The following is a 25,693-nucleotide window of genomic DNA, read 5'->3' as shown; positions in this document are numbered from 1 at the left end:
CAACACGTTACAAGGACATCATGTGATAACTGGCAGAGCTCAGCTCAGAATCTCAGAGAAGCTGAAGAAGTTCATTGCACTGCCAATAATTGGGTCTAGTTATTCCTTAGTCAAGAACAGGCTGTGTTTCTAATTTCCTTTTTCCTCTTCCTTTTTGGAAAAGCATACGAAGGGCAACATGGATTGTGGGGTGATTGTTTCCAAGAGCGTGCTGCTATTTATCAGTTTCATCTTTTGGGTAAGTCTTCGGAAAGCTCCCATTTCTCTACTCCAACTTCTCCTGAAATTAACACACTGCTACAACTGCCCAGTGGATGGTTGGGCTTCTAACCAAAACCAACTGAGTTTTCCAAGAAAACTGAATAGGAAGGTGGCATGAAAGAGGGGAAGACTTAGCTCCACGTTTTACGCAGAAATGGAAAATCTTCCTGAGCTTAACTCACAGGAGAGTTGGGAGCATCAAAAGATGGTTATGCACGGGCCTGACTCATACAGTGCACTAACCTTTAATGTGATTTGATTGATTTTGGCTCAGTATGTTGTTTGCGCACAGTCATTATGGCTTGTAAATCGTAGTTCATGTCTTGGTTTGTGCGAACCCAGCGAATTGTGAGGTATTCTGCTTGCCATGGTTAAATATAATTTAGTGCAATATATAAACATAGTCATTAGGTACAATCTAACACCTCTAGGGTATAAAATATAATAATCTTTGGCTGATTCCTGTTGAAACTGGAATCTTCTGTAGTTTAGGGACAAGGCATACCCTTTAATAGCTGAAAGTCCCATATTTGTGATATCCTCCTATAGAGAGGGCTTCAAAAGCAAGAGCCATTTTATTTAAAAAAGCTTCTTCCAAAAACCAGGTTACAGGAGGGTAGCCTCATAAATTCCTTGGTTGAACTGATCCCTAGTAACAGAGTTCAGATGGAATAGCTTTCATCTGAGATCAAGGACTGCTTCTCCAACCATCTGTTCAGAAAAGGTAGTAGCAGACTGGATGAAGAACAGAAATACTTTGTCACTAGGAGCCCAAGCTGTATCTCCCAAAATAAGAGCCACTACAATATTCTTGTTCAGGTATTGAACATAGGGCAGAGAAACCCAAGTTAAATCTCCACTTGGCCATACTGGGTGACTTTGGATTTTTGAAATACTGGGTGATTGTGGATCTCCCAACCAAATGTATCTCACAGGGAAGTTGTGGAGATAAAATACAGCTACACTGCCTGCTGTGTATGTTTCCTTGAACTCCTGGAGAAGTTGAGATGATATAGAGGAAGTGACTTTGGGAATAAGGAAGAAAAATGACCTTGAGTCAATAGTTACTCAAGAACCGGGCTTCAAAAAAAAAGTCTGCAGAACCCAGTCCTTTAACACAGCCATCCACCCTGGTTTTTTCCCCAAAGCTTTCCTTTTTTTCAGCAGCTTGCTTTGTGTCATTTTAAGTTGATGGTATTGTGAAACAAGTGGGAGTTAAAGTCCACTCATCTTAAAGTCGCTGACGTTGAGAAACATTGAATTTGTATATTGTATTCTGTTTCAAGTTCAACTCTGAATTAAGTGTAATTCTGTTGGTGAGGGGCTTTGATGCGGAATCCTATGAATAATGGTTAAAGGAACCGGGTATGTTTAGCCCAGTGCTTCTCAACCTGGGCAGCTTGAAGATGTGTGGACTTCAACTCCCAGAATTCCCCAGCCAGCATGCTGGCTGGGGAATTCTGGGAGTTGAAGTCCACACATCTTCAAGTTGCCCAGGTTGAGAAACACTGCTCAGTATACTGGGTTCCTCCAGGTTTCAAAACTTCTGAAAAATTCTTCCCCTAAGCAGGGGATCTGCACCTTTAAGGAAGGCGTTTATAATGTATGGCCCTCCATATGTTGCTGCACTGAAAGTTCCAGTAGCCCCAGCCAACCTGGCAATGGTGAGGGATATTGGGAATTAAAGTCTGCCAGTACCATTTAGCAGGACGAATGTTATTCAGTATGGCTTTCACACAGCAGGATGTATAATCATTGTCCCGGCAAGGCTTCTGCATAAATGAATGGAAATGTTATTCTGTTGTTTCTTCAGCATGATACAACTCTCTAACAACTATGCCAGTCTTCCTTAATCCTTAATTTCTTGAATAACTGCCCTCCAAATTCACAGCGAGCAAGTTGGGAAAGAATGGGTTATCTAGCTCTGAACAGGTTATTCTGATTGCAGAAGGAAACCCATGTTTGTTGATATTGCTTGCCAAATAAACTTCTTCCTCAAATGAGGCAGGGGAATTTCACAATGAAAGAAACTTATGGGGATGAAGAGCTCAAAATACCATATGAAGGGGGAATCACAGCTTGGGCACTCTTGCTGGATTGTTTCATTTCTCCTAAGGGGGATCACAAGTCGTTGGCCTTGGCTGAGTCCAAAAAAGCTGAGCTGGGTTGGACCTAGTTACTCTTTGGATGGGAGACAAGTCAGAAAACCTAGGGCTGTAGACTGGAAAGTTGAAAAAAAATCTCAGAGGGAGTGGTAAAGCACTTCCTCACAGTTACCAAGAAAACTGGATGTGTCTGTGAGGTCAACAGAAGACCAGCATGACTCGAAGGAGACTTGACTTTAAAAAGAGAAACAGGATGCATCTGTCCCCGATCTCACCAACAACTGCTTTCACGGTGGCTGCATGCCCCATCTGCCTCACCTTTGGCCACAGTGATGAGGACCACACATACCTAGGACTGTGTGCATTGGGGCTGTTTCTCAAAATCAGAATTCCTGAATGGCCCCGAATGTTCAGACTTGGGTTGGTTTTCGTTTTTGGCAGAGGAAACGAAATATAGAGTTGTCCACAGTGCGATAAAAATAATTGCTGAACCTTTTAACCGTTAAAAGTCTTAGGTGCCTTAAAACTGAAGTTAGCTGTGTTGTTTTTGCTGCAAACATCCCCGTATGGGATGTCCACGAATTCCTTGGAGTATTCCCCTTGGTATGCAATAATAAAAACCAGGGTGGAGTATGAGGAATATATAAAATATATTATTAGTCCCTCTTTTCAATCAGCCTTACAAAATTCCAGATGCAACAAATGTCTTCAGTTACAAGAAGGTCCCTTATACTCTTACCCTTATCAAATACTTGGATCCTCTCCTCCAGATGAAAGCACGCTGGCCACATCACCATAAAATTGAATTTTTACAGAGGACAGACATTCCCTGACATCTGGCAGCTTTTGCCCATGAAATAAATATTTATATTTATTTCTTATTTATTCAGGACTATTTTATATTGTATTTTTAACTGATGTTAGCTTCTCTGTAAACCACCCACAGTCGTTTTTTTAACAATATGGGCAGTGATAAATTTGATATATAAATAAATAAATAGCTCAGTGACGTCAGCATATCCATTCCCTTGGTCAGTCTAACTTCTCTTGATTTTCATCGCAACATTTTAAACCATTGTTAATAGGTACTTTTTTAATCTTTACAACCTGACTTTCGCCCATCAATTATATTTTTGGATTGTTATTGTATAACTGACATATAACCAATCAATATCCATTGTTGTCTTCCACGGGTGGTCACAATAGATCAATAAATGAAGTGGATGGGATGCCCATGAATTCTTTGGAGTTGAGTTCAACTCAAGGAAGCCTTTATCTTACCATGCTGGCTGGGGAGTTCTGGGAGTTGAAGTCCACCCATCTTAAACTTGCCAAGGTTGAGAAACACTGGTCTGTGGTGTGAATGAAAGTCTGTGTTAACTAGCTTTGGGGGATCTCTCTTGCAACATGTGGTTGGGCTATCTAACTTTCTACCACCCCCAAATTAGGTTGGAGCTACTCTCACTTGATCATTTGGTCCAACTTCTTGTTCAGTGTAGGAATCCAAATGAAGGGATCCTACCAGTTCCCTAGGGAACTGGACTTTTCTTTGACATTGATGGGAATAAGCTTCACTGTGACTTGACAGCCCTTCAGGTACTTAGAGTCCTATCACATTCCTTCTCTTTTCAAAGTGAAATATTCCCAGCTTTCCATATCCAGGCCTGCTCTTGATCATCCTCATTGCCCTTCTATGAGTCTGTTCCGGTTTCTCTAAGTCCTTCTTGAATTATGAAGCTCCAAACTGGGCAAGTAGCAAGGCCAGGGCTGACTAATGCCAAATAGAACAGAACTACTACTGTATTTCCATGATTAGGGACATTTTACTTGTATTCAACTACCTCTTTCTCTTTCTCTCATTCTTCTTTCCTCACTGGAAATTCCCCACCCGGGCAGCAATTACAAAGAAGACATTATTTCTAGGTGCAATTGCATAGCAGGGTGGGAGAAGGATTGCTAAAAGGAGGAAGGTGCAGACCAGCTCTGAACAGACAGTGTGCCAAATCTAAAGGTTTGGTATTGCACGCTTGTCCCCATGGAATATTTCCTGTCCCTGCTTGAATTGCTCACACTCAAAAGGGAAGTTGAGTAGGACTCCAGCTGAGAAAAATTCCGCCTTCTGAACTTCGCTCTGGTCCATGAACCTCGGAAGCAAAGCTTGCGACATGAACAAGCCCTTTGAACATCTGCGTTGGATATTCTTGTGCAAGGCAGGTCGTTATAACTGTAGCAGTGTTCATCTTCAACCTGATCAGGGTGTGTAATGGCACAGCAGCCTTTACAGTGCCAACACATCATGGTGCAAAGGTGCCTGAACGAAAGCAACTAAAAAAGGAAGCAATTTTGCAGTTTCCACATCTACTTTGCTTTGTGTGTGTGTGTGTGTGATTTAAATTTAAATCACAGCTGTATGGTGAAATTTCCAGAACTAAATCACATCCACTCTGGTAGCTCACAAGGAATTTAAAAGATGGAAATATAACAAGGAAAGCATTTTACCTTGGACTGGAACTGTCCCAGATTCCAATTTGAAATTGTATTTTGAATACTTTCTTATCTACATTCCACACTTAAAACAAGCGGGGGGGAAAGAGTTTTAGTGAACAAATTGTGCCAGGTCTTGGATTAGGCTAGTTGGGGCCCCTGTCAGATTTTTTTCAGCGTGTGGATATTGTTAGCTGGACTCGCCATTGGTTCTTGTTCTCTTTTATAATGTTATTTTCATTACAAAACAAATATATTTTCTATTTCGTTTGGTTTTATTGTGCACAGCCCAAAGTCACTTTGGAGTCAGGCGGTGCCTAAATTGAACAGATTAAATTAAAATTGGATCTAGTCCAGTTTTCTTCAACTCAGCAGCCTCTAGTGTTAGCATTGTAGCTCTCAGAATTCTTGCTTTTTTGTAGGAAATTCATGTTCTCCCTAAAAATAAACTGATATTACAAAATGTTTGGGTGGGTGAGAGTTCTGTAAGTGGTAATTCCAAATACTATAATACAAATTGCAGTTTTAATTACTAGCTTTTTAAGGCAGATTGTTGAAGGAGAAATAGCAGATGAATGTCACTTTTTAATATTAATTGTCAGAATGAGTGATCAACGTCTAGCCCTCCTGAATTTATATGGCCCAACCACACATTTTTCAGAACAAAAGCATAATTACTTTCAATATCTGTAAACTTACTCAAGTTTACTGGGTAACTCATATTAGAGTTCAGTGTGATTAAGTCAAACGTTTTTTGATCATAACATTCCTGGATGCAGATTAAATCCTTGGGTTCTTAGTAGTTCACATTCAACAGGTTTACATTTAATTTAGTGATTTTAAGATGTGTGGATTTCAACTCCCAGAATTCCCTAGCCAACATGCTAGCTGGGGAATTCTGGGAGTTGAAATCCACACATCTTAAAGTTGTCAAGGTTGAGAAACACTGCTGTATACTTCTTCTCTTTCAACCTCAGTACAATCTCTCACAAAGTATGTTTAGAAATAGCCTTGACAGATGCAGTTGCAAAGAGGTTTATGGTTTTCTCAACAATAATGAGTATATTGTGGAATAAATTGTATGCACTACAGTCCACTTTGTTGCTATACAAAGGAGTTGTTGATCTATAAGTATGGAGGAAGATCATTTAACTCTTTGTTTTGGGGCGGAGTAGGAAGGCTTCTCTAATATAGAGAAAGCCACAAGCAAACCTAGTCACTGAAAGAGGAATAAGTACATTACAGAGGACTAAACTAGAGTTTCTCAACCAGAGATACATTTATTTCTGTACTGTGTAGGAATCTAGGTGGAACACAAGTAGGATTCTGAAAAGTGCCTACAAAAAAGAGGAGAACAGAGAAGGAGGACAAAACAGCCCGTCTGCAGTCAAGGGTGTTGAAGCAAAAGGGAACCAAATATCTCAGCCATGCATTTTCTGGTGCACAAGGATGGAGCAGCCTCCGAAAAGTTGAGTTTAGAAATCAACTTAAAATAGCATTTTGTTCTAGGTAAGTCTCTCTTACCTAGATCAGAATCATGCAAGCCATGATATTCCCTTTTTCAATCTATGGAAGCAAAAGTTGGACTTTAAAGAAGCAGGAATGAAGAGTATTGATGCCTTTGAACTTTGGTGTTGGAGAAGACTCCTGAGAATATCATGGACAGCCAAGAAAACAAACAGATGGGTCATCAGACAAATCAATCTAGAGTCCACCTGAGGCACAAATGACCAGGCTCAAATTATCCTGCTTGGGACATATTATGTGAAGACCCAGTTCTCTGGAGAAGGCTCTGATGCTGGGAAAGGTGGAAAGAAAGAGAAGAAGACAACCAGCAGCAAGGGGGATGGACTCAATTACGGTGGCAATGGGTGCATTGTTGGAAGATCTGAAAGACCAGGTTAGGAATAGATTGTCATGGAGAACATCTATCTATGTAGTCACTAGGAGTCAAAAACAACTTGATGGCACATAATCAATCAAGTCTATCTTATTATTTGGAGGTATTGTAATTTGGCTTAGTGGCTTAGTTCTGCTAGTTAAATGCTGCTTAGTTAAATGCTGCTTTAGTCCTAATGAGCTCTTAGTTTTGCAGTAAAAAGTATGGTCAACAGTATTATTGCAGTTCTTTAAACCTGACTATAACTATTAATGAATTCTGAATGAGCAGAATGCCTGTAAGCATCATGATGCTCTTTTTGGGAAAAGTGGGGGGTTATCCCTATCCTAGAAGCAGAGGCTTAAGTAAAGCCCTCTGAGGTCCCACTTCTCAGATGGGGCCCTCCAATGATGGAAGAAACCACCCCAGGCAGCAGCAACCGAGCCTGTGTCGTCCCCCCCCCCCCCCGGGGTTCTTCCCTCACCTCCTTGGGCATCCAAAGGATGCCTTCCTCTTCTGCTCAACCACTAGACTCAGGGAACACCTTCTCTCCTCCTCCCAGGTCAGAAGACCATCTTGTTTCTCTTAAGCATGCCAGACCTGGGTTGCAAAAATATGGACATCATTAAATGGCAGCACACTGTTTTCTGGATCCCATTGCTGCTGGGGCAACGGCTGCCTCAATGCAGGAGGTGGTAGCAATGGTGGGTCCTCCCTCATGTGCCCCATCCTTCCTTCTGTTCTGCTCTTTGGCTACGACTCGTATTGGGGCCCCGCTCTTGGGCTATCATAGCTGGGCTGCAAAAATGGATGACTGCTAGACATGGCAACAGAGCAATTCAGGAACTTCTCTTTGCCACTGTAAAAGAATGTAGAGCTGCCCTGGTGGTTCGGGAAGGAATGAGTGAACCATTAAGGGGAACTTGGAGAAGAGATTACATGGCCCCAAGAAAGAGGAAAGAATGAGAAAGAAACTCAAAAATAACCCTCCTGATTTTGTTCAGTATAAGATCGGACAGAGTGAAATTTGAACAGGCTTTCAAGAGTCTGTTATCCCATTTTAGGACAATAAAGAGCATTCCTGGAATTCCTGCCATGTCTGTTTCTTGATCTGGCCTGCCTCAAAAGGCTGACATTAATCTTGAAAGCCTGTTCCTCACTACTCTGTCTTATACCAAACAAATCAAGGTGGGGTTACGTTGAGTTTCTTTCTCACACATTGGTTTTCTTGGCAAAGATGAAAGTGTCACTGCTTTCTCTGAGGATGTATTTTTGACTTCACATCTCTAGTCCCTGATCCTGGGATTTTGTAATGGTCTCCCATCCATGGGCCAGATAGACCCAATGCTGCTCAACCTTTCATCTAGACAAGAACATCCAGGTACCGCCACCTGCTGAAGCACGTGTGGAATAATTTTGCAAATTTCTTCAATGCAGTTTTATACAGCAGAGGGAAGGTTAAATCTCCAGACACACACCTTATTTTTTCCCCATCAAAATCTGTTTTATGGGATCAGAGGAAGTAAGGGTTAGAAGGGAACTTTGAGATCATCTAGATCATCCCTTTGTTCAGAAATCAACTACTAGAACATCCTTAACAGATGGCTATCCAGCCTCCATTTAAATGCCTCCAGAGAAGGGTCCACACCATCACCAATGGAAGCCTGGTCCACTGTTGAATAGGTCTTACTGCTACAATTTTTTTCCTGATGTCTAACCTAAATCTACTTTGTAATTAACTCCCCCCCCCCCCCGCTCCCTTGTCTCTTGTCCTGCCTTCAGGAACAGCTCTGAACAAATCTGCCCTGCCTTCTACATAACAGCCCTTCAGATATTTGAAGCCAGGTTTCTTCTCTTCCCACAGACGTGACTTCTCCAAGCCAAACATACCTAACACCCTTATACCTTCCTAATACCTAATACCTTCCTTGTATATTTTTCTTTCCAGGCCCCTTCTCACCTTGGTTGTTCTTCTTTGCACATACTCTGGTTTGTCAGTGTTGTTCCTAAAATGTGGTGTCTGGAAGAAGATGAAATATTCTAGGTGTGGTGTAACCAATGCAGAGGAGAGGGAATTATAACCCCTCTTGATATTAACCCCATCCTTCTGTTGCTGCATCCCAGGTTGTATTTAGTTTTTCTGCAGCTGCATCACACTGTTGGCTCTTTGTTTCTTCACGATTTCCTTTTTTGCTAGATTTGCATCCCATCTTTCCTCCAAGAGCTCCACATTCTGTATCTTGCAGTCTTTCCTCCTAACTATTAACTGATACAAATTCCCCTTTCGTTATTTCTGTTTAGCTTTCAAAAATAACATGACTACTATGGCAGCTTCTGGAAGTTTCCACCAGTCCAACAGCTTAGGTGTTGCAATAGGTGTGTTTCTGCATTGCTTTCAAATGAGTCAGAAATTACCACCCGCTCTTATGAAAAGGTGAAAAAACTTTCAGTAAATGGCAAAGAAAGGGCTTAAGTACTAAAGAACTGTCTGATCGCTAGCAGCTCTTGGATTTTAGCATGGGCAGTAAGCGAGAGAAGGATTAAAACCTTTTGCTCTGCACTGAATAGGGAGAGTGTTCAGAAATGAATTGGAGATTCCGGGTGGCCAAGTCAGGCGATGACCTTGAAAGGCAATTCGGTTTTGAAAATGATGAAATATCATGTCCCCACATAAAACCAAGGAGTGGGCTCATTCGCTTGATCATGGTTTATGAGTCAGCCCCACTGGAAGGGTTCATCCATATCACTAACCTATATATCACAGTTTATGTGCCACGGTGCCTGGGTTCATGCAACATACTAAACTCAAACCAACACCTGTATTTTGTCATAGCGTCATATGTGAATTCATCCCATAAAGCTTATATGCAGTGGGCTCTCTTGCTCAGATAATTTCAAAAACGTTTACTAGTTATGTTGCAACTCCTGCTAGGGTTGGGTTTCTGCAGAAAGTGAGACAGAGTTTACTCATCGTTTAACCAGGGTTTACAGCATAAACTCCATTTGGCTAAAATTTTGTAAACTGCTAAGTCATCAGCAAGTCTTTGGTTCATTCCTGCTTTGCTAATATATTCCCCACCTCCTAGAAAGAATCGTTCCAATCTTGTCTGCTTCCCTACTAGAGCTAAAGAATCTTGGGATCATCATATTCAATTATTATTTTGTGTGAACACAAGTTATGCAACCTTACGCCTTTCAGATCCTTTAGACCAGGGTTCCTCAAACTTAGCAACTTTAAGATGGGTGGACTTCAACTCCTAGAATTCCCCAGCCAGCCATGCTGGCTGGGGAATTCTGGAGTTGAAGTCCACCCATCTTAAAGTTGCTGAAGTTGAGGAACCCTGCTTTAGACTAAAGCACCCACCATCCCTTGTGATTGGTTGTTTTACTTGGGACTGATAAGTGTTGGCCCTTCAAGGTAGACCAGACTTGGAAACCAAAATTATGAATGCGAATACTACTTTTTTATAAGTTTTCAGTAACAAAATCTTGCAAGCCTGAATGTGTCTCTCCCCCCACCCTACTTTATCGTCAAGAAAACTAGGGAAGGTCAAGTCAGACGTTTTCTCACATTACACTTTTGCTTTGGACTCCAATTTCTCTTATCTGACCATTGTCTTGGTTGTGGCTTTTCCTCCTATTCCTCAGGGTTATTCTTACAGTCCGTTCCAGAATTGGAGGGCTTCTGACCATCCGCTCTGCTTCTGCTGTAACCCCTCCACAGAGAGTTTTGTTTTTCTGATTCGCAATTCGGGGAAGGGGGTCTCAAATTGTGGATCATGCAGATCAGAAGTAAATTGCAAATTTCTGGAGGGAAAGCTGGAGCCCTGTCAGAACATGTTCCCACTCTGTCTGGACCAGCTGCCTGTCCATTCTCTTCTGCGCACATTGTGACAACGGGAGATGGAAATTAGCAGAGCAAGAATTTGGAGTTTGGGGATTTTATTCTACAGTGCTGTCGCCATGACTCAGCTACTGCTTTGCTGGTGGGGGGAGAAATGGAGGATGGTGGGAAGAGAAGAAGGTGAAGGCAGGTAGGATGGATGAACACAATCTGCTCATGAAGTCTTGGAAGTCCAGGGTCTGCTCTAGACAGGGGCTGCTATTGTGGCAAGTGAACTGTTCAGCCAGAGAATACAATAGACCACTGGGTTAGCCAAGCCAAGCCCAGAATAAGACAAGCCTCCAGCTTTGTGTGTGTAGGCCAGATGGCTGGCACACAAAATTGTCCAGTGCAAAGAGTCCTACTCAATTGGAGAAAGGTTAATTGCTATCCATATCAATAATAACAACAAGAAGAAGAAGACCTGGCAATGGCTAAGAGCAGGAAAGTTGAAGGAAAAGACAGAGGGGCTAATTCTGGCTGCACAAGACCAAGTCTTAAGAACAAATGCCTTCAAAGCCAGAATTGAGAAGACAGCAACAGATGGCAAATGCCACCTCTGCAAAGAAGCTGAAGAAACAGTGGACCACCTAGTTAGCTGCTGCAAGAAGATCCCACAGACTGACTACAAACAACAGCATGACAAAGTAGCAACCATGGTGCACTGGAATATCTGCAAGAAATGCCATTTGCCTGCAAGCAAGAACTGGTGGGACCACAAAACAGACAAAGTAATAGAAAATGAAGAAGCCAAAGTGCTCTGAGGCTTTAGAATTCAGACAGACAAGCACCTGCCACACAACACCTCAGACTTAACAACTGTTGATAAGAAAGACAAAAAAGTCTGGCTAGTGGACATTGCAATACCTGGAGACAGTAGAAGAGAAGAGAAAGAACTGGAGAAAATCACGAAATACAAAGACCTGCAAATAGAAGTAGAATGAGTGTGGCAAAAGAAAGCAAAAATAGTGCCAATAGTTATAGGTGCCTTGGGTGCAATCCCAAAACATCTGGAGCACCCCTTGAAGACCATTGGCATTGACAGAATCACCATCAGTCAATGGCAAAAGGCAGCTGTACTTGGAACAGCTCATATCCTGCAATGATACCTTTAACACCATCAAACAACATCTGCCTCTCCCAGGTCCTTGGGAAGGACTCGATAGGTGGATAAAAATGCCAAATCCAGTCTAAACATCTGGCTGACTGTGCGACCAACCATAATAATAATAATAATAATTGGTCTGGTGATTAAGGCACCAGGCTAGAAACCAGGAAACTGTGAGTTCTAGTCCAGCCTGAGGCACAAAAGCCGGCTGGGTGTCCTTGGGCCAGTCCCTCTCTCTCAGCCCAACTCACCTCACAGGGTTGTAGTAGTGGGGAAAATAGGAGGAGGAAGGAATATTGGGTATGTTCGCCACCTTGGGTTATTTGTAAAAATAATAAAGGCGGGATAAAAAATCTAAAAAAAATATTCTTATAGAAGTCACATACATCCATTTATTATTTTAGGGCAGTGTTTCTCAACCTTGGCAACTTGAAGAAGTATGGACTTCAATACCCAAATTTCCCCAGCCAGCACCACAAAACTGAAAAATCCTTGGGTTTAGCCTTAAAGAAACCACAACAGGCAGGGTTCCCACAGCACACCAAGACAATCAGTTTTGTTTTTTCCAAGTACAGTGCCTAGATTCTCACAGAACGCTAAACCAAACCCAAAGAAACCACATTATGGTGTTGCACAATACACAAACCGTTGCACATATTTTTCCTGTTCTATCAACAAATGCCAGATTTTCAGGTTCACGGAGGGCTTTTTTTCCTGCATTCTTCAAATCCAGACACGCTATGGAAGGTTTTACTTTCTGAAGCTGTTCTTGCTCAGATGCTATGCGTGCTCTCTTACATAGATGGGGGCTGAAATACTTGCCAACACACTGAGGTTGTGGAAGATCTTTCATATCTGAAGTCACAACTATTCTTGCATGCAGAGGTCTTCTGGGAGCCTGTTAGTCTGCCCAGCTCCACACCGTATAATAAACATTATTGTTATGGTTGGCCGCACAGTCAGCCAGATGTTTAGACTGGATTTGGCATTTTTATCCACCTATTGATTCCTTCCCAAAGACCTGGGACAGGCAGATGTTGTTGTTTGATGGTGTTAAACGTATAATTGCAGGATGATGATGATTACTATTATTTCAAACAATTGTTAGAATATTGCATTGAAAAATAATCATTTTGTAGATAACAAATAGTGTAATTTAGATGCTGTGTGCAACTGTAGGTAGTCCTCGCTTAGTGATGGAGTTGCTGGTCCCAATTACCGTCAGTAAGTGATATGGTCATAAGGAACAAAGTCACATGACCACACTGAGTTACGACAATAGTTCCAGCAGTCCAGGTTGCTGTCATTAGCAGAATCCCACCTGTTCACAGCTTCCCGTAGTCACGTGATCACCATTTGTGAGCTCTTGCTGGCTTCCCCATGGACTTTGCTTGTCAGAAGCCAGCAATGAAGGTCGCAAGTGGTGATCATGTGACTGCAAGACACTGTGACCATTGTAATTGCGGCCATTTGCCAAACACCCAAATCATGATCACGTGACCGTGGGGATGCTATAACATCTGCAACTTCAAGGACTGGTCGTAAGTCCGCCATGTTCAACGCCATCGTAACTTTGAACAGTCACTGCATGAGTGGACATTAAATGAGGACTACTTGTAATTCTTAGTATGTATATCTTCCTAATCAGGTTAGCACCTGCAGTTTTTGAAACCGAGTTTCGGTGTCAAAGAAGCTACAACGGTGTGCAAAACAGAGATTGCAATTGTAATTGACAGACTCCCCACCCACCCATTTCTGCTATTCAGTAATTTGGGCAGAAAATTGAGAGTTACAGGCTAGAGTGTGAAGCCAAAAAAATCTTCCTGAAAGAAGACAGTGATGAATCACTCCCTATTATGGAGGTATCCATGAAGCTGACTCTATTTTTTACTTTTTATAGGAGGGTGGTTTGACTTTAAATAGGTTACATCAATACTAAGGCACATAATATTACTTGGGCTTAATTTTGTGTGAGCTTAGCCATTGTGGTTAATAAACTATGGTTTCACTTTGCCACCTGCAACTAATTTGCTGTGGTTGTTTACAGGGTTCCTTGGCAAAGCTGTAGCTTATTTAACCACAGCTTGTTGGCAAACAACAGTTAAGTAATCCTAGCTTAGCCGACAAACCCTGTTTAGCTCAGTATGGAAACACAGCCCCATATTTCAATCTTTGATTCTAGTTTTTGATTCTCGGCTGAGTGTTTTGCCATCCTTGCAAAGAGTGAACTTTGCTAATGAGTAGCATACTAGCCAAAACAGAGACACTGAGAAACACAGAGGGGAGTTATTGGTATAACAAGGAAAAAACTGTTGAGTTGGCAGAAGGAGCTTTTTTAAAGGTTAAAAGAACTACAAGTAGTCCTGGTTTAGTGACCACCTCATTGAGCGACTGTTCACAGATGACGGTGATGAAAAAGTAACTTTGTGACCAATCCTCGCATTTATGACCTTCACAGGTCTGTAAAGCAAAGGAAAGCTGAAGTCAGATGTAAGTACACTCACAGTTTCACTCAGCGACTACTTTGCTTAACAACTGAGTTGCCGGTCCCACTTGTGGTCACTAAACAAGGACTCCCTGTAAAGAGGCTATTCTCCCCCATTCTTGTGAAAAACAGCTGGGGAGAACTGAGCAGGTATTATTGGCCTGGAATCCTGCCTGTCTCTTAAAAAGGGGAGGGACCAGGGAGATGCGGCATGGAACAGAGCATTTATTCGCATAGCCAGCTTAAATCTTGCTTAAGCCTAAATAGCTTTCTCTTGTTTTCCCTATTGAGAGGCAGACCTAAGGCCTCTTAATATTTTCCTCCTCACTCAAGAAGCCTTTTGTTTGTTCTTTGTTTGTTGGGAAATGTATTGGCTATGTATAGATGAGAACAAACCAGGTTGCATCCTTTTCCTAACCACACAGTTTCTAATTCCTGCCTTGTTAGCGTTTCTCCTTGGGGGAACGGTTTGGGGATTTATTTGAAAAGCCTCAGACCAATTCTGGCATATCTACTTTACTGCTGGCTGAAAAAGCGAGATCATTATGACTCTGCAGGCACAATTTAATAAATATTTCACCAGATCTATTGGATGGAAGTGGAGTGCCACACACTCCACTGGTCCTCCATTCCAGGAATTTAGCTGCTGAGGCTTGCTTGCTTAATTGCAAGCAAATTAGCAGCCAAATTAGGTAATTGAACAGAACTGATGGATAAAGAACTTTAACATAGCATATAAGCAGCTGCAAATTACCTTGCCTCATTTTCTATGCCAGCCCTTGAATTTCTGGTTCTCACCTCTTCCTTGGAGGAGGTAGCATCTCTCTATTTTTTTCTCGCAACAGAGGACAAAATGTTGTTTTCAATCTGAAATTTCTCTTCCTTTCCCAAAGCCCTGATGCCACCAGTGTGTAGCGTTAAAATTGTGTAGTAGATGAAAGCTGAACTCTGTTGCTTGTGCTTAAACTGAATTAAATCCATACTAATGGGTGTGCAATTGCAGGTAAAAGAAATAGATTTATGCTGAGTTACACGCATAGCAGTGCAGGAATGCAGAATTGAGATTGTTGTTATTCACAGCTGCTCTGTCGTGTAGATGTGCAATCATACATAGCCTTAAAATAAAAGAACCACCCGTTTCCTTCCTGCAGGTGTCTTCCTTCTGCTTGAAATCAAAAAAAGTTTAACTTGTAACTACAGTATCATGAAAATGGCAACCACAGGAAAAAATGTCACGTAAGAAATCTGCAGGAAAATGCAATATTGAGAAAAAAATTAATAGCAGGAGAATTGGTTGTACTGAACAGAAGGGAGCCTGTTGCTACAGTATTGGAATAAAAAACTAATGTAAATTGGCACTAGTTACTCTGTATTTGCAACGTGTGGAGGTGCCTTTCCTCTCCTTTTTTTTCTTTTTCTTTTCCCCCTTTCCTGAAAGATTTGGATTGCGGAAAGGAAGCCCTTAACTTGCCACAACCTCCAGTGAAAAGACACCTTAGGTTGAACCATTAGGATTTTACTTAATTCTTCTAATTTGTATAACTAGCTAATAAAGTTGTAGCAGAGCTCAGTTAAATTACATCTTCTAATCCTATAAATAGGAATGTTCCAATTTCACAGCAAGAAATACTGAATAAATTTACATAATAAGCTTTTGTAGCTAAATGATTGCTATACAGCAAGACTTCCCCATAAACTTTCCCTAATTATGAGAACAGATAGAAGACTTTGTTTTGGGAATCTACATTACCGTAAACCACAGGAAGCTACCCCAGCTGAAAACTTCTTGATTTATAAAAGGAAGATATGTCTTGGTTTCAACATGGGGGGTGGCCTACAGATTAAATGTATTATGATCGAAATTGGAAATTGTGTGTAAGCATCTCCAAATGGATTCCCCCACTCACCACCATCATTACAAGCAGCAAGGACAGGAGAGCCTCAATTTTGGTTAACTTTATGGGGCTGGTAAAGCATTAACTATTTCTTTATTCAAGTGTTAGCCCTGTGAGGTAGTCCAGACAAGAAGCACAACCAGGAGTACTAGCTCTATCTTTATTGTAAGTTTACATTAACCAAAACTTGCGAGACAAAGTATTTCTCCCTCCTTTCCTTTTACTCTCCAGAAAACTATGGAGGGTCCCTTCTGAAACCTTTCCCATGCCCTCCTTCCTTCTGTGGGTTGAGATATCTTTTACATGCCAGTTGTCCAATCTGCAGCTCTTCCTCCTGTCTCCCAAGGTCATTCCCACATACCATTACATCAAGTCATGCTTTTTAATGTACCTCCTCTGGCTGTTTGTTAGGGGGGGAAATAGACTTCCACATGAGTTGGGTTGCTAGTCCTATCATCTCCATTGTCCATGCTGGTAGGAAATGGTAGAAGGAATAATCTGACATATCTGGAGGACACCACGATGGCAAAGTTATCGCTGATTTTCTTCCTTAACAAGTGTGGTGGAGCGATGGCAAACATCAGGATAACCATCTCAGCATATACTATAGTCAGGACCAGAAATATTGGAACAAGGATAACTGTTTTGACATTTAGCCTCTGTACACCACCACATTGAAGTTGAAAGGAAACACACCCAGATGGGAGCAAAGTCAGGACTTTCAGCTGTAATTCAAGGGGTTTGACAAAAATGAGGCACTAACCATTCAGGAAGTACAGCCAGTGGCATACCCCCCCCCCATCGTTGGTGGCTCATAAGTAATGGAACAAATGGCTGACAAGCAGCTGCATGGCCAGGTGTGGCCTGTTTCCTGGGTACCCCATGACCAATCAAGCAGATAAAAGGCCTGGAGGTGGTTCTGAGTGTTACATTTGCATTTGGTAGCTGTTCACTGGAACTCTCAACATGAGGTCCAAAGAGGTGTCCATGCGAGTGAAGGAGGCCATGATTAAGCTGAGAAAACAAAATAAACCCATCAAGGAGATGGGAAGAACATTGGGAATGGCCAGTATAACAGTTTGGAACATCCTGAAAAAGAAGGGATTAACTGGCAAGCTCAGCAACAGCAAAAGGCCTGGAAGACCACGGAAGACAACTAAAGTGGATGACCACAGAATTCTGCTCATGGTGAAGAGGAACTCTTTCACAACATCTAGCCAAGTCAAGAATCCTCTTGAGGAGGTAGGCATGTCATTGTCAATATCTACAGTCAAGAGACAGCTTTATGAATGTAAATACAGAGGCTTCACAACAAGGTGCAAACTACTGGTAACACTCAAGAACAGAAAGGCCAGATTAGACTTTGCCAGCAAACACCTAAAAAAGCCTGCCCAGTCCTGGAATAAGATTCTTTGGACCGATGAAACTAAGATTAACTTGCACCAGAATGATGGGAAGAGAAAAGTATGGAGAAGGAAAGGAACAGCTCATGATCCAAAGCATACCACATCTTCTGTCAAACATGGTGGTGGCAGTGTTATGACATGGGCATGTATGGCTGCCAGTGGAACTGGTTTGCTGGTGTTTATTGATGACCTGACTGCTGATAAAAGCAACAGAATGAATTCTGAAGTGTATAGGGCTATACTTTCTGCTCAGATTCAGCCAAATGCTGCCCAACTGATAGGACGCCACTTCATATTGCAGATGGATAATGACCCAAAACATACAGCAAAAGCTACCCAAGAGTTTCTCAAGGCAAAGAAGTGGGATGTTCTTCAATGGCCAAGTCAGTCACCTGATCGCAACCCAATAGAGCATGCTTTTCACTTACTAAAGACAAGACTGAAGGCAGAAAGACCCACAAACAAGCAACAGCTGAAGGCAGCTGCAGTAAAGGCCTGGCAAAGAATCTCAAGGGAGGAAACTCAGCATTTGGTCATGTCCATGGGTTCCAGACATCAGGCAGTCATCGACTGCAAAGGGTTTTCATCCAGGTATTAAAGGCGATCCTTATGTTTGTAATGATGTTGGTTTGTTCCATTACTTATGAGCCACCAACGATGGAGGGGGTGTGTATGCCACTGGCTGTACTTCCTGAATGGTTAGTGCCCCACTTTTGTCAACCCCCTTGAATTACAGCTGAAAGTCCTGACTTTGCTCCCATCTGGGTGTGTTTCCTTTCAACTTCCATGGGGTGGTGTACAGAGGCCAAATGCCAAAACAGTTATCCTTGTTCCAATATTTATGGTCCTGACTGTATTTCATCCATTGGTCAACTTCTTACGTCAACATATGCTCAAGGATCTCCAAAAAGCTGTTAATATTCTTGCATAAGAGTAACTTCTGGATATTAGCCAGATCAATTGGCAAAAGGCTGTAGCATTTGCTAACTGTTAGGCTGAGAGTAGTTCCTTCTCCTGTTTCATCTCTGGGTTAAACAGGGTTCCAGATTTCAAAACTTTGGGTGATGAAATCTGCCTGCCCTACTTAGCCCCTTTGTTCTCACTGAACCTCTTGATATGAAGACCCCATCTTCAACATACCAGAAATGTTGAGTATACTTATATGAAGAACCAGAAGGAAACTACCTGAGTACTGGGGATTCCAAGAAATGAACAAACAATTCAATTGACCAGTTTGCCCAACCTGATGCTGTCCAGATCTTTGGACTTCCATTATACCAGCCATGAAGAAGGCTGGGAACTTCTGTGGGATTGCAACACGTTGGGTAAAGCTGCAATAGAAAAATGTCTGTAGATAAAAGGCAAACCCATTCTTCATTTTCAGCAACATTTGTCTATGTCGGCTTTGTCTTCTACCCAGCAGCCACAGAATGAAATGAGTATCTGCCATTCTGGTCAAGAATGGCAGTGCTCCAGTAGCATAAATGTGTGATTTTCTATGGAACATAAACACCAGCAAAATTCATCAAAAATCAGTCATAATCATGTTGATTCATGGAAGAAAGAGGATCCAGAATCCATATCTTTATTTGAATTAACTAAAGTGAGAGAATGTATAAGCTTTCAAGCTCTATAAGATTCTCCATCAGGCAAGATTTTATGAAAAGAAGGTGATGGGGAAGTAGTAAGTTCAGTAATTAAACCACATCTTTCAGCTGCGCAATCTGAAGTTCAGAGTCAGTAGCATGATGGAGATTGTGGATACAATGCATTAGATTCTGTGGGTGTTGTTACTGTCTGATAACTCCTAGAATTTAAATACAAAAAAAAATGGTTCTTCCCCAGCTGTAGAAACCCAAGTCCTTTAAGTCCTCAATCTGTCTCATGGCTCCAAGCATTTGGTCGGTCATAGAGCAGAATTTTTTAATAATACCGTTATGTCAACAATGTTAGAGAATCGTTTTGGTTGGTGTACTGAATAAGGTTGCGTTTGCACAACACACTTAATCAGAGCAGCTGAAGACCTAGTGATACATTCACATAATACAGTAAGGCTGAAATAGAAGAACCAATGGTATAATTCTACCCTTAGTGTGGCAGATAAACAGTGCTGGTCTCCTTGGGTTCAGTGAAGCTAAGGACAAAATTAGATTTCAGCCCAAGATATTCAGAAGTGCTAGAGTTTTGAAGATAACTAGGCAAAGGAGGAAAATTTTCAGTTTTTAAGAGAATGACAAATTATGATTTATATCACATGAGCCTGTCTCACATGGCATAAGGAACCCCTTTCAAAGATGATCTTTTCAGTTTTTGATTTTGTATATGATTAATAGTCAAGTGCTTTATCTGCTCTTTCATCCATGCATTTGTTCACTCATTAGATGAAATCGTGCCTTTTCTCAAAAATTCAGGCATAAACATACCATTCTCTTCACCAGTTTTTCTCCTCAGTGACAAACTTGTAACTGTGGTGGGCCCAAAGTCCAGCTAGCTATGGCTACACTTGAAAAACTGGGTCTTTCCCATCCTTTTCCAATAGTTTAATTCTGATACCTTAGTGACTTCCTTTTTATATACATTTCCTTTATATTTTTACTTACATTCCACTGTGTTCTACCAGTTTTTAGAACTGGTTTCCAGAAAGGATATGGTAGACAGTACTGCTCTTGAGTTTGTACAAAGGGGTTATGGGTTCAAATTCAGTGTAACTGCAAACTTTCAAGTTAGGTAATTAATTGTATATATTGTTTGTGTAACAAATTGGTGGTCACCCTGGAGTCTCTCTGGCAGATTTTCCCCTGGACCTTCACCAACATTTTTGCATTATGGTAGTTCCAGAAAAGTGTAATGCCATCACAGACAGATGTAATAGAATCACCTGCCATAGAGTTTGCACATCCATGCAGAACAGATTATGCTCCTTTAACAAACTGGTTTTTAATGTGATATCATGTGCATTTAAAAAAAAATTGTCTGATGCAGTACTCAGAATAAAAACCAATGTGGAATAAAAGACAGTAAAAACAGGATAACATTTTTATCAAGAGTTATGCACAAGATTGTTGCCAATTATTTCCAAGGAGATCGTGTATTAATAGCCAGATATTCTAAGAGGAGAGCCGTGTTAGTGTATGGCAGCCAAAAATCAGGAGGAGTCTGTGGCACCTTTCCAGACTAACACACTTTATTGAAAAGGGATAAGTTTTCATGTACAGCAGTTCACAAAAGCTTCTGCCTCTTAATACAATTGGTCAGCTTGAAAAGGTACCACTAGACTCCTTCTAATCATTAATAGCTAGATTAATACACTTTTTAAAAATGCCCACTTGTGTAATATTCCAGTTCTACAGACATCAACTACTGATAGTGTTTACGAAGAGCCCCAATAGCTTAGGCTTAATGTCTAAGTCATGAATCATGGTTTAAAAACCACAGGAACGGAGGTCATACAACCTACCATGGTTTGTTTTGGTTTGGCTTAGCATATTGCATGAAAATTTGGCTTTATGTAAGCAGCTAGATAAATGGTATGTATAAATAAATAAATAGGAACCCACACCTCTTCTTCCATGCTCAGTTCTTACAGATGTAAATAAAAATGGTTGTGATTGTCCCAATCTACATTAAAAAATATATTTGCATTGCATTGCAATTGGGGTGGCTGGCAGTAACCCAGAATCTGGGGTCAGTCCTGTACCAGGCACTGTTGGAAGGAGTCCATTCCAACATGATAGTGCTTACAAAGAGCCCCAGTAGCTTAGGTTTAACATCTAAGTCATGAATCATGGTTTAAAGAACACAGGAACTGAGGTCATGCAACCTACCATGGGGGAGCTAGGGTGAAGGAAGAACTCTGAAGTTAAGCTGATTTATTGGATTCCATTTTGAAACAATTTCCTTTTTTTTAAAGGGCGCAGCAGTTGGACTCCTTTATGTTGGTGCGCATGTTCTCAACGCTTACAAGGAATACGAACATTTTCTTCAGGACCCAAATGCATTCTTGCCAGCCATCGTTATCATTGGCACTGCTGTGGTCATGCTGGTCATCGGCTTGGTTGGCTGCTGTGCCACCCTTCGTGAATCCAAGATTGGACTGGGAGTGGTAAGGATAGGGCCTGGCAGTGGTAGTCCCATCCATCATAAGACCTTTGCATGAAGGTAGAGGCCAATGAATTCATTCCATTCCCACTGTCTCCATCCCTGAACTCTTGTGGTTGAAGGGACTTTCTAGCAAATGATAAATAGAGATTCAAATAATCCAGAAATCCCCAAAGCTTGTCAACTACTTTGAAGGTTATTTCCATCAGGCCAACAGGCCTCTAAAAAAAACTTACAGTATGTTTTCAGTGTGGAATGAATGAGAAATATACCACTTTAAGGATGGTTGCTTTCTCTTGAAATGTCTACTGCTGTTTCAATACCTGGGTTTTTTTTCCTGGCCTAGCCAGTGTTTTATAGCATGTTGAAAGGTCGCATTCTTTCTATTCTTGACATAATTGATCATTAAATGAAGGGTGCCAATAAACTAAATCTCCCTCTCAGATCTCTAAAAAAAGGCCAAATCAACTATATAGTTTGATAAAAGAGCATTTGTACCACACACATATTTCTGCCATTGCTCCCTCAGCTTTGCACCTTTTCAGACATGATGTCGGAATTGTCCATATTCATGATCAATCATATATTGTAATAATATAGTTATTTAGCTAGAGCATGGAGTGATGAAGCTTGGTTAATTTTTAACTTGGTTAGGAGTTTTGTGACTTCATTAGTTTACAGTTGTGATTTTCAGTATGATGGAAATTCAGAAAACCATTTAATTCAGGAACCAAGTAAATAAGTTGTTGAAACCCAATATGTGTAATCTCCTTTGGAGATCCATTTTAGGTCCCAAAGGCAGGATGTACATGGCTTTCGATGTACTGTCCCATGAATTTCCACAGTCCAAATTCAACATGCAGTATTCTGGTCATAGAGACAAAGGTAGTGATTGTAGGTTACCAGCTTCCCTCTCCTTATCCTGGCTGTTGATTTTCACATTTGTGAGTCATAGCTTCCCTGGAAAACATGAGCTGAACAAAACAGTGGAACATCTGACTTAAGATAAGTGTGCTATGGATAAGCCCAAACATTTTCCAGGCATGATATCAATATTAGATGCCATGAAGTAACATGTAGAGGAGAACTCTTAATGAAAAAAATTGTCTTAACCAGCCTTTCCCAACCTGCCGCTGTTCAGATTCATTGGATTACGGTTCCTGTAATCAGCCAGCCAGCCTGGTGGTTAAAGGTATGTCCAAAACATCTGGACGTAATCAGGTTGGGGAAGGTGGACCTAAACAGTGGGCCCAGAAAAAGCTGTAAGGGAGAACACATCTTGAAAAAGGGTGGATCTTACCACAAAGCAGCCAAATCTTCCAGAGGCTGGTCTTTGTTGGCAACACCTGGAGAAGACCACATGCCTCTCCACTTCTCAAGTCCTCTTCTTTCTTCCTTCAGTTCCTGGTCATCATCCTGCTGATCTTCATTGCAGAAATGGCAAGCATTGTGCTTGGATTTATTTACAAAGGAAAGGTGAGTGAAAATATCTAAAGATCATCCAGCTAATGATAAAACTAGGTAATTTGACATCCCGGCCTTCATAAGTTACAGGAGGGAGCATCTCCTTTGGACAGCAATGTGCAGTACTTGGGAACGAACACAATTTTTTTGTAAAATACTGTAGTCTAGTAGTTGATAAAGTAAAAGTAAGATGAATATCATTAACCAATGATAATAAAAAATCTGTGCTATTCTTTCTTGCCACAGATAAAAACTGAATTACATGAACCTATGTCAAAATCATTTGCAGCCTACAATGGAAAAACAGAAGACTCTCATCTTGTAGACCTCTTGCAACAGGAGGTAAGAAAACTCTGATTTTTGGCTAGCATTTGTGTCACAATTTCTAATATAATGACATTGGTTCTGGAAATATGAAGGTATTTTTCTTCTGCCATATATTATCCTGGTTGCAGTTTCCCTAGTCTGGTGCTGGTTTCTTTTTTAAGGAGAGAAAAGTGGATTTTGAATATGATTTGGGATAAAAATGCACATTTTAAAAAAAATTATTGAACTGTGAACAACGAACATTATAAATAATAGAGGACATAAATCTGTGATCCCTAGATAAAATAAAAATAATAAATCCACTAAAAAGCGTGTAGAGACAGTGATATACACATCGATACTTGCCATATGTCAAAAGCATTGCTGATAGTAGCTTTGTTGCAGTTAAGATAAAATATAAAGTCCACTCAGGTAGAATAGAATTGTCATTCCTGACACTGATGTTTTGTTATTTTGACTTTATCTGTAATATTTCCTAAAGTGATGATTGAAGAAGCTTTGTTAATCTCCATCTCCAAAAGATACATAAAGATTGGGCAATAGCCCGAAACAGACGAGATGTTGTAGTTCACAAGCAGATCATCTCCACTGCAACCAGAAGACCCCAGTGCAGGAGTGACCATGGGGGGGAATAAGAAAATCAAGATGGTAGCCATGATGCATATCAAAACCAGTTGGGCCTTTGATCTCATGGTTGTAGCTGTCATCCTGACTTTTTTGACCCACTTCTCCAGATGCTCCTACATTTGTACAGTGTATGGGGTGGCAAAGCACTATTTGGAAAAATGCCTTTAGTCCTGCTAGGTAGGTAGGTAGGTAGGTAGGAAGGAAGGAAGGAAGGAAGGAAGGAAGGAAGGAAGGAAGGAAGGAAGGAAGGACTATTGCAATCAAAGACACAGTTTAAATACAGCTTCATGACAAAGATAGAGCTCAGGAGAAAGATTAATGTTTCCAGGCAAAGTATACTATCATAATACTGTATAAGGATAGAAATATTAGGTTATAGGAGAAGATCTAAAATACTTAAAAGATATAAGGTTACAATATTACCTATTAAATAAATGCAATCCTGGGTTACTGGATGCTAAGCTACTCAAATGCAGATTTAATTGCTGCTGAAGCATTAGGACAATTGAGAAGTAACCTTAGATAAATATGGAACAAGATGAAGCCATTCATAAAAGCAGTTCCGATTCTGTCTGAAGTATCTCAAGTATGAGAAGTTGAATTACACAAGGGTTGTATAATCCTTGGACAAACTACAATTGTGGGTTTGCAGCATCTGGTTGACTTACCAGCGAAAAGGCAGAGAATGAGGCCACTGTCTTCTAGCTTTCCACAATGGATTGGCAAGAAAGGGCAGAAAGGTTAGATCTTCAGGCTGCAGTGAATACAAGGGAGAATATAGAGGAAAATGGGCAGTTGATTCAGTTTCCCTGGAGTGCTGCTGAAGTGTCCTTCTAAAAGTTCAGATGATAACACCTGATCTTTAGCCCAGGTGGAAGCTCTCCAGTGGGATGAGCAAAATATCAGAAAGACGCAAGGCTGCCCCAAAGCATCTTTGCATATCATAGTGGTCTTTCTATAAATCTGTATCAAAGGCTCATTGTTTCATCTAGCTTACTCAAATATTGTGAAGAGAGGCCACTGGACATTAGGGCCACAATTCTCCCTTTAGACCATGTAGATGTGAAACAGAAGAAGAGGAGGAGGAGGAGGAGGAGGAGGAGGAGGAGGAGGAGGAGGAGGAGGAACAACAGAGGGCTCTCAAATTAAATTAATTTGAGCCAATAGTTTAAGCAGCAAACTCACGTGCAGTCCTTTCAAAGAAAATACAGATTTTCAAATTATACCAGTTTATTGCAAACGAAGCACTAATATGGTGAGCATATTTTCTTGGAAAAAATAAAGGAGAAACCGAAAAAAGGAGCAAATCTGAAAGAGGTTCATAAGGATAAAACATTTTAATTGTTTATGTTTATAACTTTGCTTGACGAAGGAAAATTCAAGAGCAAAACCAAGAAAAACTTTACAAAAACGCATACGATAATAATATCTAAAATCAAACAGCATATGTAAATTTATTTTTAAAAGACAATTCCATTTCCATCTTTTTCTTATGAATGCAAAAGACTGTGCATTAAGTAGTACCATTGGTACAGTAAAAGTGAAATGACCAAATTAAAGGACAAAAGAGAATTTTTGAAAAATAAGTAAATCTAAAGGACAGTTTTCTGAAATAAAGGACTGTCTTTTATAATAAAGGTTGTATGGTCACTGTGTCTATACTGAGTTTTT

The 25,693-nt window shown here is 40.9% G+C and overlaps 1 protein-coding gene across 1 annotated transcript in view; it reads left to right on the top strand.

The window, feature by feature from the left end:
* The window catches only part of LOC103059498 (tetraspanin-36-like), a 32,219-nt gene continuing 6,526 nt past the window's right edge, over positions 1-25,693 (top strand). The window contains exons 1-4 of the mRNA XM_088152777.1: positions 1-238; positions 21,417-21,608; positions 23,006-23,080; positions 23,315-23,410. Coding sequence (XP_088008903.1) covers positions 179-238; positions 21,417-21,608; positions 23,006-23,080; positions 23,315-23,410 — 423 coding nt within the window. The 5' untranslated portion in view covers positions 1-178. The remainder of the gene's footprint in view (positions 239-21,416; positions 21,609-23,005; positions 23,081-23,314; positions 23,411-25,693) is intronic.

Source organism: Python bivittatus, unplaced genomic scaffold, assembly GCF_059951505.1.
Source record: "Python bivittatus isolate LINGU-HERP-01145 unplaced genomic scaffold, Pbiv_v1 ctg000570_np1212, whole genome shotgun sequence".
Lineage (NCBI taxonomy): Eukaryota > Metazoa > Chordata > Lepidosauria > Squamata > Pythonidae > Python > Python bivittatus.
Note: the sequence above shows the minus strand (reverse complement) of the source record. Positions and strands in the feature narration are given on the sequence as shown.